The 15531-nt window shown below is 41.1% G+C and overlaps 1 protein-coding gene across 6 annotated transcripts in view; it reads right to left on the reverse strand.

Annotated features, from left to right (window-relative positions):
• Veph1 (ventricular zone expressed PH domain containing 1) overlaps nt 1–15531 on the reverse strand; it is a 222698-nt gene that overhangs the window by 53603 nt on the left and 153564 nt on the right. For all 6 annotated transcript variants that reach the window (XR_007110145.1, XM_047563393.1, XM_047563390.1 and 3 more), the window contains 2 exons: nt 7086–7225; nt 4079–4213 (listed from right to left, as the gene is read on the reverse strand). Coding sequence is in view for 5 of the 6 variants with exons in the window: in XM_047563393.1 (XP_047419349.1) it covers nt 4079–4213; nt 7086–7225 (275 nt within the window). In the remaining variant the exon portion in view is untranslated. The remainder of the gene's footprint in view (nt 1–4078; nt 4214–7085; nt 7226–15531) is intronic.

A 15531-nucleotide genomic window follows, 5' to 3' on the forward strand; every position in this document is an offset into this window, starting at 1 on the left:
GCATGTGTTCTCATGGAAAAGTGTCTAATTAGGGAGACAGACATTAATGAAATTTTTATTCAAAATGTGTGATTACTTAAAGTGGTTTAGGGTTTTATCAAATGCTATTTAAGTATCTGGGGATGATAAGGTTTCATTTGAACCATTGAACTTATATATTATACTATTATTAAAATTTTCTTATATTTTTGTAACTTAAAAATATTACAGCATTATATTATATAAGAATTTCCACACTTCGATTCCTGCATGAAATTGATAGTTTGCAAATGATATTTTGATTGAGTTTTATAATGAAAATTCATTTTTGAAACTTGGAGAATGTTCTCTGATAATGGTCTGATAAAATTTAAAAAGTTTAATAACTTATGAGATTATTCTTTAGGTTCTGTATCTCTACTCTGAACATCTTAGTGTATCTAAGACAGATTTTAATTTGTAGTAATTTAGAGATAGACAGAAAAGCACTGCCTAGGAATCAAAATATTAGGTAGCTTTGTTGGAAGACAAAATCGTATGGCCACTTATCTAAGAGCTCTACCTGTGTTAACTCACTCAGCCCTCAAGGCAGCTCTGTGAGGCAGCCACCAGGGCACTAATATAGTCTTTATAGAGCAGATAATAAAACTGGGGCACAGAGACAAAGGCCGCAGTACTGATTGGTGGCAGAGTCAGATTTCAAGCCCAGGTAATCTGGCTTCAGAGCCACATGCTTAGCTACTTTGCTATGTGTATGAATCAACTCACGCTGCCATAACTAACCCCGAAGCTTCAGCTTGTAACAAAGCAAAGACTGTTTCTTGCTCATGCAAAGTGTGTGGTGAGAGGAGCTGGCTCTCAGAACAGCAGGCCTCCACAAGAGGTTCAGAATTCCAGGCAGTATCCCCCGCTGGACTCCAGCACCAACACTGGCCTCGCTAGTCACTGTGGTGGGAAAGAGAGGGAGCAAGACTGGCATGCTGCCTTTGGAAGCTGCCTGGAACGTGCACAACCCTCTCACAGCCCGTAGGTGAAGCAAGTCACATGACTGACTAACAGAGCAGCAGATGCACAAGTGTCCACCACTACCAAATAAGGAGTGTGGGCACACATGCCAGCACACACTGTGAAAATAAAGCAAACTGCAGCTATTTTGAATTTTGTGTGCAGAACACTTCATAAAAGATAGGAGAAAGTCAACTGGATTGAGAAATTCCTGGGCAGATAAGTTTGCCACATAACATACATTCCAGATATCAAGTTTTTCTATTACTCATGAATAAAACAAGTGTTGAAACTTCAAATATTTCAAAAATTCGGTTTACAGTTAATTTTCCCCTAGAGGAATATTTATTGGTATGAAATAGAGAAAGTATGAATAAGTATACTTGTAAGCAAGTACAAAACTGTTTGCCAAGTTTTTTAGTTTAATCTCTTAGGACTTGAAGCAGCCAGCCAAGTTTTAATTTATTAGTTGCCTCTAGTTAAAATACAGCTCACAATGAAAAATTTATGAGAATTTGAAGCATTGTTTTTGAAAATGATGCAACAATTGAAAATTTGAATGAAATGTGCAAAGAATTCCATGTTACTTTATGCTGATGCCATTGTGGTACTTCCTTCATCTTGAACTCTGACTGTCGAATTCTTAAACCAAAGCCAGAAAATTCGCAATGCAATAGTAGGATGTGTCTTTAGTGTCTTACAGACCTTTATAAATAAACATCTGGTTAATCACATTCAGTTCACATCCTGTTGCAATTATTCACCACTTAAGAGCTATTGAGTTTGTTTCACAATATAACAGTTTTGATTAATTAATTTGCTAATTTTTATTTCATATTGGCATGGTTGTTTCCCTTCTCAATAATAAAATGGGGGGAAAGAGGGAAGGGAAGACTGGTCAACTGGTACCAAGTTATAGTTAGAGATAGAAGTTCTGGTGTTCCACTGCAGAGCTGGGTGATTACAGATGGGGCAATATGCTGTTTGTTTCAAAAAGACTTGGAGAAAGGATTTTGAATGTTTTCAAAATGAAAAATATTTGAAGAGCTAGATATGCTTGATTTGAACATTACACAAGACACACATATGTTGAAAAGCCATGGTATTCCACACCTATGTATCAACCACAGAGTTGCTCCCAGAGTCTCTGGCTTTCCCAGTAGGCATGCACTATTTATTATTGGCTTTCTTGAAAGCAAAATTTGGGTAACCAGAATCTCTGAGTCTGGAAAGGGCTTAAAGAGAGAAGCTGACGGTACCTGCCAGGAAGAGCTCAATGCCATTCTCCATTCGTAGACGTGCTCCCCTAGAGCGACCCAGTCTATTGCATGGCAACAAGTGTTACTCATGACTCTCAAGGCCGCATCTCCAGTCCTGGTCTTCTTTGTGAGACCCACAGTGTCATTTCAACCCAAATGGGTAAACCAGTGCTCAAGTTTGGATCTGAAATGTCACCCAAAGTCTCCTGTGTTAAAGGTGTGGTCACCAGCCTCTGGTGCTCTTGGGAGGTGGTGGAAACTCCAGGAGGTGGCCCTGGGTGGATGCTAGGAAGTTATGTCACTGGGGAGGTGCCCTTGGGGGGACATTGGGCACCCTGCCCCTCCCTCTCTCTTTATCTCCCTGCTGCCATGGGGTGAGGTTTCTTTCTCTTCCTGCTTCCACCATGATGTACGGCCTCATCACTGGCCTGAAGCAGCAGGGCCTACTGACCGTGGACTGAAACCTCTGAGATCATGAACCAAAATAAACCTTCCCTCCTTATCTCAGCCATTTTTTCACAGTGTCTGAGGCCGACTAATACAACCAGAAGGCTTTGCCTTCTCCCCACCTCCACCAGCCTCCTCTGGGGGCTTTCTTTCAGAGCAGCGTCAACACCTATTTGGCGAAATGATGCACCCGGGTTGTTCTTGATTCTTCCATTTTCCTTCCAGATACCACGTCTTGGAGATTTGACTTCCTTACTAGCTCTTCTGGTCATCTTTTTTCTACAGCTTCTATCTTCAGTTCAGACCTATCTTAGTCTGTTTAACAACAATAACAAAAACCAAAAAAATTCATTTCTCGTGGTTCTGGAGGCCCAATACCAGAGCACAGGCTGGACTGGTACCTGGCGAGAGCTTGGTGTCCGTTTCTAACACGGTGCTTTGAATGCTGCTTCCTTACCAGGTGGAAGGCAGAAGGGCAAGAGGTTCCTCCTCGCTTTTCTACAAAGCCACTAATCCCATTCGTGAGGGTTTTACCCTCCTGACTTAAATCACTTTCCAAATGCTGCTTTAATACTGCCACAGAGTATGAAGTTGGGGCTTATGTTCCAACATTTGGAATTTGGAAGGGACACAAACATTCAAACCATGGCACCTTCACTTCTTGGTGAGAGTCTGGCTTCCTAAGCAGCCTTCCTGTTCTAGAAGTGCTTCCTCTCGTCATTCCCTGCTGTGCCGTGCTCCTGACTTTTCTCATAGGAAATCTGGGCCCACCAGTGTCCTCCACTGCCAGGCTCCCCGACGGAGTGGCTGGGCCTGGTTCTCTGCAGGGCTCTTCCCCAGCACAGTGGTCTGCTCAGGTCGTGGTTGGCTGTGTCTGAGAGCCATGCCCCTGCTCCTGTGCTCCCAGAAGGCTCTGTATCTCACGCCACACTTGCCCGCCTCAGAGACCTTCCCCACCCGACTGCTCTCTCTACCTGCCCAGCTTACCCTCGTTTTCTTGTTTTGTGGTGATCGCCAAGGACCAGGGAACGAGAGGCGGTAAGGAGGGAAGGAATGGAAAGTACCAAAGATCCTCCAGCCCAGTTTCCTGGGCTCTTCCTTTTCAGTCCTTGAGTCCACAGTCTGCTTCTGTAAAATGCAGGTTTCGTGTGGTCTGAGTGGGCTGAACTGTGTCACTCTTGAGCCTCCAAGGGCAGGGGCCCCATCTGCGATGCCACTGTGTGAGTCCACTGTGGCGCTACCTGAAAGTCATTTCTTAATACATGTTTTCCAATAATAAGAGAAGGGAAAGGAAATGAGGAAACAATTGAATGGTTCAGAGAAAGGCAAACTGAAAGCCACCTTGAGTCCTGGTTTTAAATATCCTGCCCAAGAAGAGAAGCATTTACCTTCTGCTGTGGAAACGTGGACTCTGTCATGGCGGTTTCGAAGCTGTGGGCGCCTCCTGCCTGGGTCTTCTCCCACAGGGCTCTGAGGAACTGCACGGAGCGGCTCTGTATGGACAGGGGCTCAGGAAACAGGCTCTGAGCGGGTGTGAAGGGGAGAGACAGCATTACCTCCCGGCCCAACAGTAATGTTTGGTGGGTTCCAAGGCACTATGTGGACTTGGCTGGAGGTTTATCATATTTAGATTTCAATGGAGAATGTGGAGCTCTATCTTGGAGAACAAACATGTATTTTAGGCCTTTCATTTTGTTGTTCAAACAGAACATTTAAAATTATTTAATAGGATTTTCATCTCTACAAATGTGCTCCGATTATTTTACATAATGTTTATCTTGATAATTTCCCAAGAATGTTACTTTAAAACATGACTAATGTAAATATTCAATTTTATTTTATCAAAGATCTGGGAATTAAAGCCTAACATCAAAACTACACTCCAAATATCAAGTCTGTTTCTACAGGTTATGAAGAATAAAACGCAAATGAAGAGTTTATTATGTAGTTATGTAAATATGAATAGTGTGAGAGGGTGCCTGTGGGGAAAGAAAACCACTTTTAATCCTAAATGTATAATGGGTGGATATTCTTTAAGCTTTAAGATAATTTCTTTAAGTGTTGGGCATTGATGTAATGTAAAGAAAATTACATTTATATGTACTTCATTCAAGCCAGTGAAAATCAACTCTTCAAAGAAAGAGGTAAACTTGTTTATATATTCACTAACCAATAATGTGTCTAATAACCATTTACGTGTTGTGCTGCCATATCGGTGAATGTGAGAGGCCTTTCAATTCAAGGGGATGATTTGAAAAAAATGTGTGGAATGTCAATAAAGAGTATAAAGTACCATCTACTCACACACAATAGCATAAACATTATTCTGTATGGATGATGTAGGGTACAATAATGAGATTGCTTATATGATCATATTTTCTATGTCAATGATTGTCCAAGCGTTACACAATGAGACTTTCAGGTGTGTGCAAAGCTTCTATTCAGTGAATGAGGAGTCATGCATATTTTTTCCTAGAAAAATCTCATTATCATCATGAAAATGAGTTGGTACTAAGCAGGAAAAGATGGAGGATATCGAACCCCAAGTAAGGGGTCGGCAGGTTTAAGAAGTTTCTGAGCCAGTCACAGATTAATTACGCAGCTTCTAACAAGGACATGTTTGTGGATTTCTTGATGCTAATAGAAGGTTCTGCAGGACGTGACTTCTCATTTAGAGAAGAGCTGGGCCTGATTTAATGAAGCATCCTTGAATGTTCAGAGTTGACAGAAAAGCGAGAGTCAGGCTCAGCACCCACGATGCTGGGTTTGTAATTATCAAGCGAAAATTTTATTTTTCACTTACCCTAAAGCCATAATTTGCCCAGAAGATTACATAAGATCAAAGGTGTAGAAAAAGAAAGAAACCATTATCTTATCTTAAAATGAACACAAAGAAACATCATAAACAGATGCTTTTTTGGTGATTTTGCTTAAAGAGAAAGAGAAAGGATCAGACTAGATTAATAAAATAAGATTGAAGGGGCAAAAAAAAAATCAAGTTTTTTTGATTTGTTTTTAGGAAATTGACAACTGTTTAGAAAAAGTCAGTCAAACCAAATACAAAGCCACTGATGAAAACTATTTGAAAAATCTAAGTAGAAGAAAACTGTGATCATGATTTCAGGAACAGGCAGAAGAATCCATGTTATTTTATGTGCACATACAATGTGGTTCACATCAAATCCGAGACTTCTATAGGAGATGGTACATGTCTTAAGACTCATACAGGAACAACTGGCATCCTGAGCCACATCCAACCTCTCTTTTCATAATACTGGGAGTTATGATGTATTCAGCATTAAAATCCATTTTTTCCATAAGCTTGATTTTATAAAGACATAGACTATCTGGTTGGTGACTTTTGTAAGAGCTATAGAAATATTTTATTAACTGAAGTGAATAAACCCTCTTGTCACTTGGCTTAATTTTCAACCCTACTTAATGTTTGTACTCTCTTTTTCCTGCCTCTGCCCTGCATTCTCTTACTTGCCTCTCCCCATTTTGTTTTTCAACACGTGTGCAAAAATGAGATCACTGTATCAGAGATCTGATGATCTGAGCTCTGCCCTTGAGTTTTCTTATATATAAAGATGATATCTAAGATCTCCTCTATTACAAACATTTTGTAGTCTGTTTGCATTTTATGTGAGAATTTAATGCATCTAAGATAGTTTGACATTTTGCACGAAATTCTTTAAGTTCAAAGTGCCTCTTTAGGTAATTTCATCTATATTCATGTATTAAATAGAAAAAAAAGTGTCATTTCAGTGTCAAAACATCAGAAAGGATGCACTTACACTAAAACTAACTAGAGTTTAGAAACCAAGGAAACCAAGGCTAGCTCTACAAAAGGTAAGGTATTCTCCCAAATAAGTTGGTTTCTTTTTTTGTGGTTGTTGTTGTCGTTTAAAGAGTATTTTCTGTGGCATTCTTCTATTGTAAAACTAAGGATATTCAAAATAAGAATAACTTTGGCTGGGTGCAGGATTGCAGGCCTATAATCTCAGCAACTTGAGAGGTTGAGACAGGAGGATCTCAAGTTCAAAGCCAGCCTCAGCAACATAGCGAGGCCCTAAGCAACTTAGTGAGAACCTATCTCAAAATAATAAATAAAAAGGGCTGGGGATGTGGCTCAGCGGTTAAATGACCCTGGGTTCAGTCCCTGGTTAAAAAACATAGCTTTGGCCTTCAGATTGATTTTTAATCCAGGGTCCTTTATAAGGAAACTATCTTAAAATATAGAAAATATTATATGCTAAAAATACTAACAAAATGCTGATGTGTTACTGTTATCTACATATCAACTCTAGTCAAAGAATAATAATTCAGTGGGATGACCTGAGCTCATACCCTACCAGCTCCTTGAAGGGCCCAATGAGCATGAATCACACACACCTGCTGAAATAGAAGCATGATCTGGATCCACGGCTGAGGCTCTTGGCTGACGAGGATGAAACTGGACTTACTGTACAGGCAGTAATGACCCTTGAGGGAACAGGTGAAGAACAGCTTCGCCACACAGCTCCTCACAGTGTCTAGGAACAAGAGCACGTAGCATTACACACTCCTTTCTTCCCAGGGTTGCCCTCCATGCCTCAACACAGAAACAGAAGCCATTCTTCAGTTCTCAGACTGAGATGATCACTCCTATTTCAGGGAAGGCAGACTGAAATGAAAATGTCTTAAAAAGAGTGCTTCCTACTCATCTTTCTCCTGTTTTAATTAACAATGTGTGAAGAATTTTTAAGCAACTTCCAAGGAAGAAAAAGTTCTTACCAACAAAGAGGGAGATACCATGTTATGCTCATCTGACTGGATACCTCCACGTGAAAACCAGGAGAATATAGTGGGTGCAGGAAGCCCAGGAATTTTCTGGGCAGTGGGTGTGGGCCATGAGCTGTTTCTGTGCAGGATCCACAGACACAGCTTCCAGAATAACTCTGGCCAAAGATGGGGCTGTCTGTGAGTGGGCCTGGTCTGGTCTAAAAATCACCTCATCTTGAAGCTCTTTAGCAAGGAGGCTTCGTGAGCTCCTCCTTTAGGGATAAGAAAGTGGTGGATGTTTATGTAGGAACAGAGGAGGTGAGGAGCCATGTGTAAAGACTGTCAATAATGAATACGTGAATGGATGAAGTACATTTGGGCCAAGACTGTGTGTAGGCACTGTGTTGAGTCAATCAGTGACTCCCGCATACCTTACATGCTTGCTTTTGTTTGATTTTTACAACTATACATAATGGCTGTTATTATTTCTGTTGTAAAGATGAGGAAACTTCACCCACTAGGAAGTCAGCCTAGTGAGCCACTGAGTCTGGCTTGCTCACTGCTGTGAGCTTGGCACACTGAAGACAAGTAGGCACTAAGCTAAGTGGTGTCTAGATGGATGAATGACCCACGATAACAGGGACCCAGAAGAAGTTGCTCAAGGCTGGTCCTGTGGCAGGGCCAGGATTCAAACTCAGTGGGCTGATGCCACCTTGGGATGCTTTAGGTTCCACCACACTGGGGTCTTGTGAAGTGTGTAGTCCTGTGGATAGCTCACAGGGAATCTGTTGTTTCAGAAACAATCTGAATTTTAAATGGAATGTCTTGAAAATTAACACATCCATTATGTTCTACTCATTGAAGTAGAAATGGACTAGAGTTTCTTTAAAGTTGATGGGTTCTCAGTAAGGGTCACAGAATCAGTTACTACCTAAGACAACATATTGAAGTTGATTATCTCAGGCATTTTGTTATAGTGGTGAAAAGCTGACTAGTACAATGGTAATTTTTAAACATTGGCACTCATGATCTAAAAATTTGAATTTAAATTAATCTGTGCCAAAGAAACAGGGAAACAAATATTCCACAAGAGCACACACAAAAATGTATTTGACATAAGTCTAAATATAAGGTATACACTGAGACAGCAAGATATTCTACTTCAATAGAAAGTTTCAAAGGAAGCAGTTTTCTTAAAGATGGACCAGTTTTAATGATCACAAACATGTTAAGAAAAATGTCATTTTCTTTTTTTTCTTAATTATTTTTTAATTCTTACAGACTGCATTTTGATTCATTGTCCACAAATGGGGTACATCTTTTTACTTCTATAGTCGTGCATGATGGAGATTCATACCATTCATGTAATCATACATGTACATAGGGTAATGAGGTCTGCTCAATTCACCATTTTTCATACCCCCCTCCTCCCTCTCATTTCCCTCTACATAATCTAAATTTCCTCCATTCTTCTCTCACCCCCGAACCCCACTCCCATTATATATCATCATCCATTCATCAGGGAAAACATTTGGCCTTTGCTTTTTGGGGATTGGCTTATTTCACTTAGCATAATATTCTCCAATTCCATCCATTTATCTGCAAGTGCCGTAATATTATTATTCTTAACCTTGATGGTTATAAGTTGGACCTCTGGCATTTGCCACAAAATGAGCAGTGTCTTTTTCCTTCCCCTAATTTCTTTTCTTTTTTTTTGTACTGAGCATTGAACTCAGGGGCACTCAACCACTGAGCCACATCCCCAGCCCTATTTTGAATTTTATTTAGAGACAGGGTCTCACTGGGTTGCTTAGCACCTTGCTGTTGCTAATAAGACTGGCTTTGAACTCACAATCCTCCTGCCTCAGCCTCCCAAGCCACTGGGATTACAGGCGTGTGCCACTGCGCCCAGCTCTTTCCCCTAATTTCTTACTGCTCATTTCTGTTTTATTTGAAAATAAACATTGATTGATTGATTGATTTCACCCTTTTTATAAACAGGAGTAGGGGTCTCAGATCACAGAAAATGGTCAAAGTGGTAGAAGAGAGAGACCCTCACTTGGAAACACACACACTGACTTTTAAAATCATTCAGTCCTCTGGTAATGCTTTCAGTACATCTGGCCTATATCAATATCCTCATTTTTTTTCTCAGAGCTTTCCTAGCTTGAAAAAATTTCCTCAATATTAAGATTCAGTTGTTAACTTGTCTGTAATTTCCCCTCTGCAGTTCATTCCACAGTACCAAATGGTGGGCAGGTCATAAATGGACGTGGGATGAATGAATGAATGTCACATTCTACACTGAGAGCAATAGGGGCCACCTTACTATTAAGATGCTGATAACCAGATCTGGAGTTAGAACTCAGTGGTGGAGCATTTGCCAAGCATGCTCAAGGCCCTGGGTTCGATAAAAAAGAAAAAAAGGAAGAAAGATTTATTTGCCAGGCATGGTGGTGAATGAATGCCTGTAAGTAATCCCAGCAACCCGGGAGGCTGAGTCAGGAGAATCACAAGTTCAAAGCCAGCCTTGGCCCCTCAGCAAGACCCGGTCTCAAAATAAAAAATAAAAAGGATTGGGGATGTGGCTCCATGGTTAAGCACCCCTGGGTCAATCCCTGGTGCCAAAAAAAAAAAAAAAAAAAAAAAAAAAATGCTGATATCCTAATGGGAGGCACATCTGTAGATTGACAGTTGTTGTGGTTCAGCCCATGAGAGAACAGATGGACCTGTAACTATGGCTGCTCAGAGAGACGGAGCCAGGTGGAACTCGAAAAATGCATTTTGAACTTAAAAGCACTTTAAATGTAGGGAACCCTGACCCTAAAGAAAATCACATACAGCATGAATGTTCAGGAAATTCCAGGGAGTGTGCTTGGTATATTTGATCGTTAAAATGTTTTTTAGTTGCAAGGTGATGCCTGAATGGTTTTTGATTTTTCTAGACTAAAGGTTGAGGAGGGAGGAGGTCATACTTCTCTAAATGAAGAATGTTTTCCAAACCTGATCCTCCCTCCCTTCTTTCCTTCCTTCCTCCCTCCCTTCTTTCCTTCCTTCCTTCCTCCCTCCCTCCCTCCCTCCTTCCTTCCTTCCTTCCTTCCTTCCTTCCTTCCTTTCTTTCTTTCTTTCTCATTTTTATTTTTTTGGTACTGGGGATTTCACCTGGAGGTGTTTAACCACTGCATCACATCCCTAGTGCTTTTTAAATTTTTTTATTTTGAGACATGTTCTTTCTAGGTTGTAATTTAGCAAGTCAAGGACCTTGCTAAATTGCAGAGGCTGGCCTCCAAAGTGCAATCCTCCTGCCTCAGCCTCCCAAGTTGCTGGGCTTATAGGCCGATGCCACATGCCCAACTGGTTGTTATTTCTTTACTTTTGATAGATTGTAGCTTCTTTTTCTAAAAATCAAAAGATTTATAGACTGAAGTTGGCATGATCATTAATATTTGTTAAATGTAATGTATGCTACAATAACTCAAAATACATACTTCACACAGATGGATAAATTTAAAGACATGGTACCCAAATACAAGGGTGCTTAGTCTTCTGAGCTGAAGTCTTCAAGACTCGTTTGGAGTTCTGTCTCCTGCCTCTTACCCCTACAGTGCTGTTCATATTTCTTTATTGCTGCATGGTTTCACTATATCGTATAAAATTTTTCTGTCACAATTTCTGGACAAACTTACTTTAGATACTTTCTGATATACAGGAACCCTGGGCAGGTAGCATGGAGTTCACACATACCACACTCCGTTTCCCTCCTATTAATATTTGAGCTTTGAGTGGCACATTTGTTGCAAGAAATGGAACACTATCAATGCGTTATTCTAAGCTAAGCTCCATGGTTTGTCAGCTTCCCTTTGCTGACACCTAAGGTCCTTTGCCTGCTCCAACATCTGGTCCTGGATACCACCTGGTGTATGTTCACTGGGGGCCTTGGGCTCCTTTTTGACTGTGACCATTTCTCAGAGCTTCCTTGTTGTTGATGACTTCCACAGTTTTGAGAAGTACTCTGGGTACTTGGTGCGACGGCCCTTGATTGGGGTGTGTCTGTTTTTCTCATGCTTATTTGTGACTTCAGTGTTCTGAGGAGGAAGGCCACGGAGGCCAAGCGCCGTTGTACCAGTGACGGCCGCATGGGATCTGCTGGCTTTTGCCCACTGGGGTTGACTGGAGCACCTCGCTGGCGTGTGCTCTAGAGGCTTCTCTGCTGTAAATCCACTTGCTTCGTCCCCACTTGCTATATTCTTGGGGAGGAGTTGGCTGTCAGAGCCCACGCTTAAGGACCTCCTTGAGGGTGGAATAGCTGCATAAACTGTTTGGAATTCTTCTGCCTAGAAGATTTGTTTATTCTTCCCCCAGTTATTTCATTTAAACTGTTTATTTGATTTTTTTAAATCTTATTGATAAATAGATTCAATCATCATATCAGTATGTACCCATGGATGTTTATTTCATACCTTGAATTATAATTCAGTACTAATCTATTTTTTTCCTGCTCAAGTTGTTCCTATTTTGGCCACTGAGAATTCCTTCAGTTGGCTCCTATGTCCATCTGATGATCACCCCCCCATAATTGTGTGTGTGTGTGTGTGTGTGTGTGTTGATGAGAGTTCCTATACTCTCTGATACTAAAGGATGCTCCAGGTTCATCCTGTATATTTCCCACTTCAGTCCTAAAATCAGCCTTTTACCCAGGGCCTCTGGGTTCTTTTATTAGAGCCAAGGCACGGGTGCTAAGCTGCTTGTTGCTGTTGGGGTGTCGCTATTCCTGGGTCTTTCAGCTGACGGAGCTTGGACATGGTCTGTATAACAGCCCCGGCAGGTGACTACCTCCATATGTGAGCACGTTAAGCTAAACGTGCACTTACACTGGTAACTCACAACATGTCACGCACGCATTCTAGCTTCCTTCCCTTGCTTAACTGAGAACTCCCACTTAGCAGCAAGCGGCTGGGCTCCTGCTCTGCTGGTATTTCCATCTCTGTCCCCCACCCCGCCTCTCCTTCCTGTACCCCTCCCCTTTCTCTTTTCTCTTAAAAATCTTCGTGAATTCCACCTACCGAGGAGTCTGGCACACAGACACGTTCAATACAAATTTACTCTTCCAGGCTGACCTCAGAGTGTAACAATGACCCTTGATTACATGGTTCCTGGTTTCTTCTGAACCACAAAGATGAAACCAGCAGGGTGTTCCCATGGAAAAAAAAATGAGAACTTATAATGCTAATATTTTACAAAGTTCATCTTACCTGCAATTTTAAGTAAACACTCCACATTGCCATCTACCCAGCATTAAAGTCATTGCTATTTGTTAATGTGAACATTCTGCCTTAGTTTAGCCACTTGTATTTTAGCAATAGTCCAACTATCAGGAATTGTGCTTCTTTGTAAAGACATTTTTTGTTTTATAGTTTGTAAAATGTTTAAGAATTTAGAAATCTAGAAAGATTTCTAACCTTTGGGGGAACATTATAGAATTAAAAAATAGTGTTAAATGATATCATGAGGTTTCAGAAAGAAGTTATTATTATAATCTGTAATAGTTATTTTAAAAGTTTAATGAAAATTCTAAATCAAGAAAAATGACAATAAACAATAAAAATAAGATTTTAGTTTCTGTGTGGATACGTTGTATGAATCACTTAAAATATTAGTACAAGCTGTAAGTATCTACTTTTGCAGCAATTACATTTTTAGATATTTTAATTAATTATTTACTCTTCATAACTATTTATTATGATCACTATTTTTTACACTTGTCTCTTCTTCCCCAGCGGAGCTGTGGACAACCTCTCTAGGGACAAGATGGGCAATCCAACACAGATGACCAATATCTTTAACAAGACCACATAAGATGCCCATTCCTAGAAATATAGCCAAAGGCATTAATTCCTATGCCATTATTATATATAAACACAATTTCTAACACAGGAAAGGGCAAATTCTTTCATAAATCCAAAGATTATGGCAAAGCTGTAAAGAAAAGTCCTTACAAGTCCTGTGCAAAATGGAAACAATCTTTCTTTAATCCTCAAAAATGACAGGAGGGAGTAGGTGAGGGTTCTGAACCCAGAGGGAACCGTCAAAATGACTGGGCTCCTCAGGGGCAGGGAGCCGTGGACTTAGGGAAGGAGGGCCGGGTGCTGCTCTGCTCTCCTCTCAGTCCAGGATGGCGGCTGCTTTTCTAAGTATTCAGTTTGGGTCTGAGAAACACACCATTCTTCTTGGGAGACTGGACGCTGACAGCCCATCTCCTAGAATGGTCACTTACGTGTAATCGAGGCCATTAGTTTTGTTTAGAGGTAAGGGACTTTTTTTTTGAATCAGAATGTTAACAATGCTCTAAGTTTATTATCTTCAGAATTCTCTACTTTGAGAATCGTGACCCGCATAATCAGGAATTAAAAAAAGAAATCTTCAAAGAAAAATTAAAGAAGGGTCATGCAGTAGAAGGTGAAGGATTCTTCTTCATGCAGTAGAGGGAGGACTGTTTATTGGCCTTTCTCACGTGTGTGCTGCCCTCACTGACAATTCTCAGACCCACATCGAGTGTGAGGTCAACTTCACTGGGAGGCTCAGTTGGGAGTCTGGTGGGGGTGACGCCCTGCCCCCTCGGCGCCCTGTCCTCTGCACTGCCACAAATGTTTCTCCCCAAGCCCAGCTATTGTGAGGGCATTCCCCCTCTTGAAGCGTCATTAAACCTTCCTGGTGGCTCTCAGACCAGACTCACTCAGCCTCTGCTTGCTGCAGCCGTTGGTCTTCAGTCGGGTTGCCCTCAGGCCTCCTCATATCCTGCCCTCCAACCCAGCAGGCAGCTGGGCACCTTCATGATCCTTCAGCTTGCCCACCCCACCACTTTATCCTCATTTTTTGCTTTGTCCTACTCATTCTTCAAAGCCCTGCTCACATCTCCAGAAATGTTCATTCTGAGTTAATCTCTCTCCCATTGTTTCCTCTTTGCACTTTATTGATCCTTTTTTCATACATTTATCAGGAGATTACTTGTGTTATGGTTATTTCTGCCTTTCTGTTCTTGTATTGATTGTTTTATTGTTCGTCCTATTTAGTTGTATAAGACAGCAAAATGCATTTTGATTTGTTGTGCATAATGGAGTGGGCTTTTCATTTCTCTGGTTGTACACGATGAAGAGTCGCACCATTCGTGCAATCGTAAGTGTACACAGGGTAATGCTGTCTGTCTCAGTCCACCATCTCTCCTTCCCCGGCCCCTCCCCTCCCCTCATTTCCCTCTGCACAATCCGAAGTTGAGAGGTAAGGGACTCTTAAGAATAAAAATGAAACATGGCTTTGATTTTTATTAAAGAGCTGGTAGAAATATTAGAGTTGGCTTTACTTTTGGAAAAGAGAATTAGTTCACTCTGTGTTGAATTCTTTATTCAGCGTACATTTTAAAGTTCCCTCCCAGCTACAGAAGGGTCGTGCATGTGTGGCTGGCTTGTTTCCCAGGGTTTTAAGTGAGCCAGTCTTCATCATATCTAAACTTTAGTTCTAGAGTGATTTACAAAAACTCAAGCTCAGGAATATGTTTGCTGACATTGCTGGGCTGAAAGTACTCATGGTTTATATGCAAACAAACGCAGGGAAGGCATTTGGAGGGACCAGGGAAGGGAGCTGATTCTCATGAACTCCTTGCTTTGCACCAGAGTGGAAGAGGGACAAGTTCTGTTTAACCCTCCTGAAGTAGGCTCTGTTATCTCCACAGGCCTGAAGTGGGAATCTCAAGATCCAACTTCTGGGATGCAGCTGAACTAGAATTTGAACCCAATACATGTTTGAGTGGCTCAGAAGAGCTAGAGAAATGGAAGAATCCCCAAAAGGAAGCAGAAGCCGATGGCAAGATCACTGGGCCTGAAGTCAGACAACCAGGGTCTTAGCAGTGAACTGTGTCCTCTGGTTTCTTATCTGTAAAATGGGGCAAACCCAAAGCTGATCTAGAAAAAAAAAGAAAACCGATCTACTTGAAAAAACTTTTTTGTTTGTATTTGTTTTTTTATCTCTCTCTAGGATTATAATCGCCATGAAGGCAAGGATTTTTTATTGTGTTAAATTATGT

This window comes from Sciurus carolinensis, chromosome 9 (assembly GCF_902686445.1).
Source record: "Sciurus carolinensis chromosome 9, mSciCar1.2, whole genome shotgun sequence".
NCBI classification, from domain to species: Eukaryota; Metazoa; Chordata; class Mammalia; order Rodentia; family Sciuridae; genus Sciurus; species Sciurus carolinensis.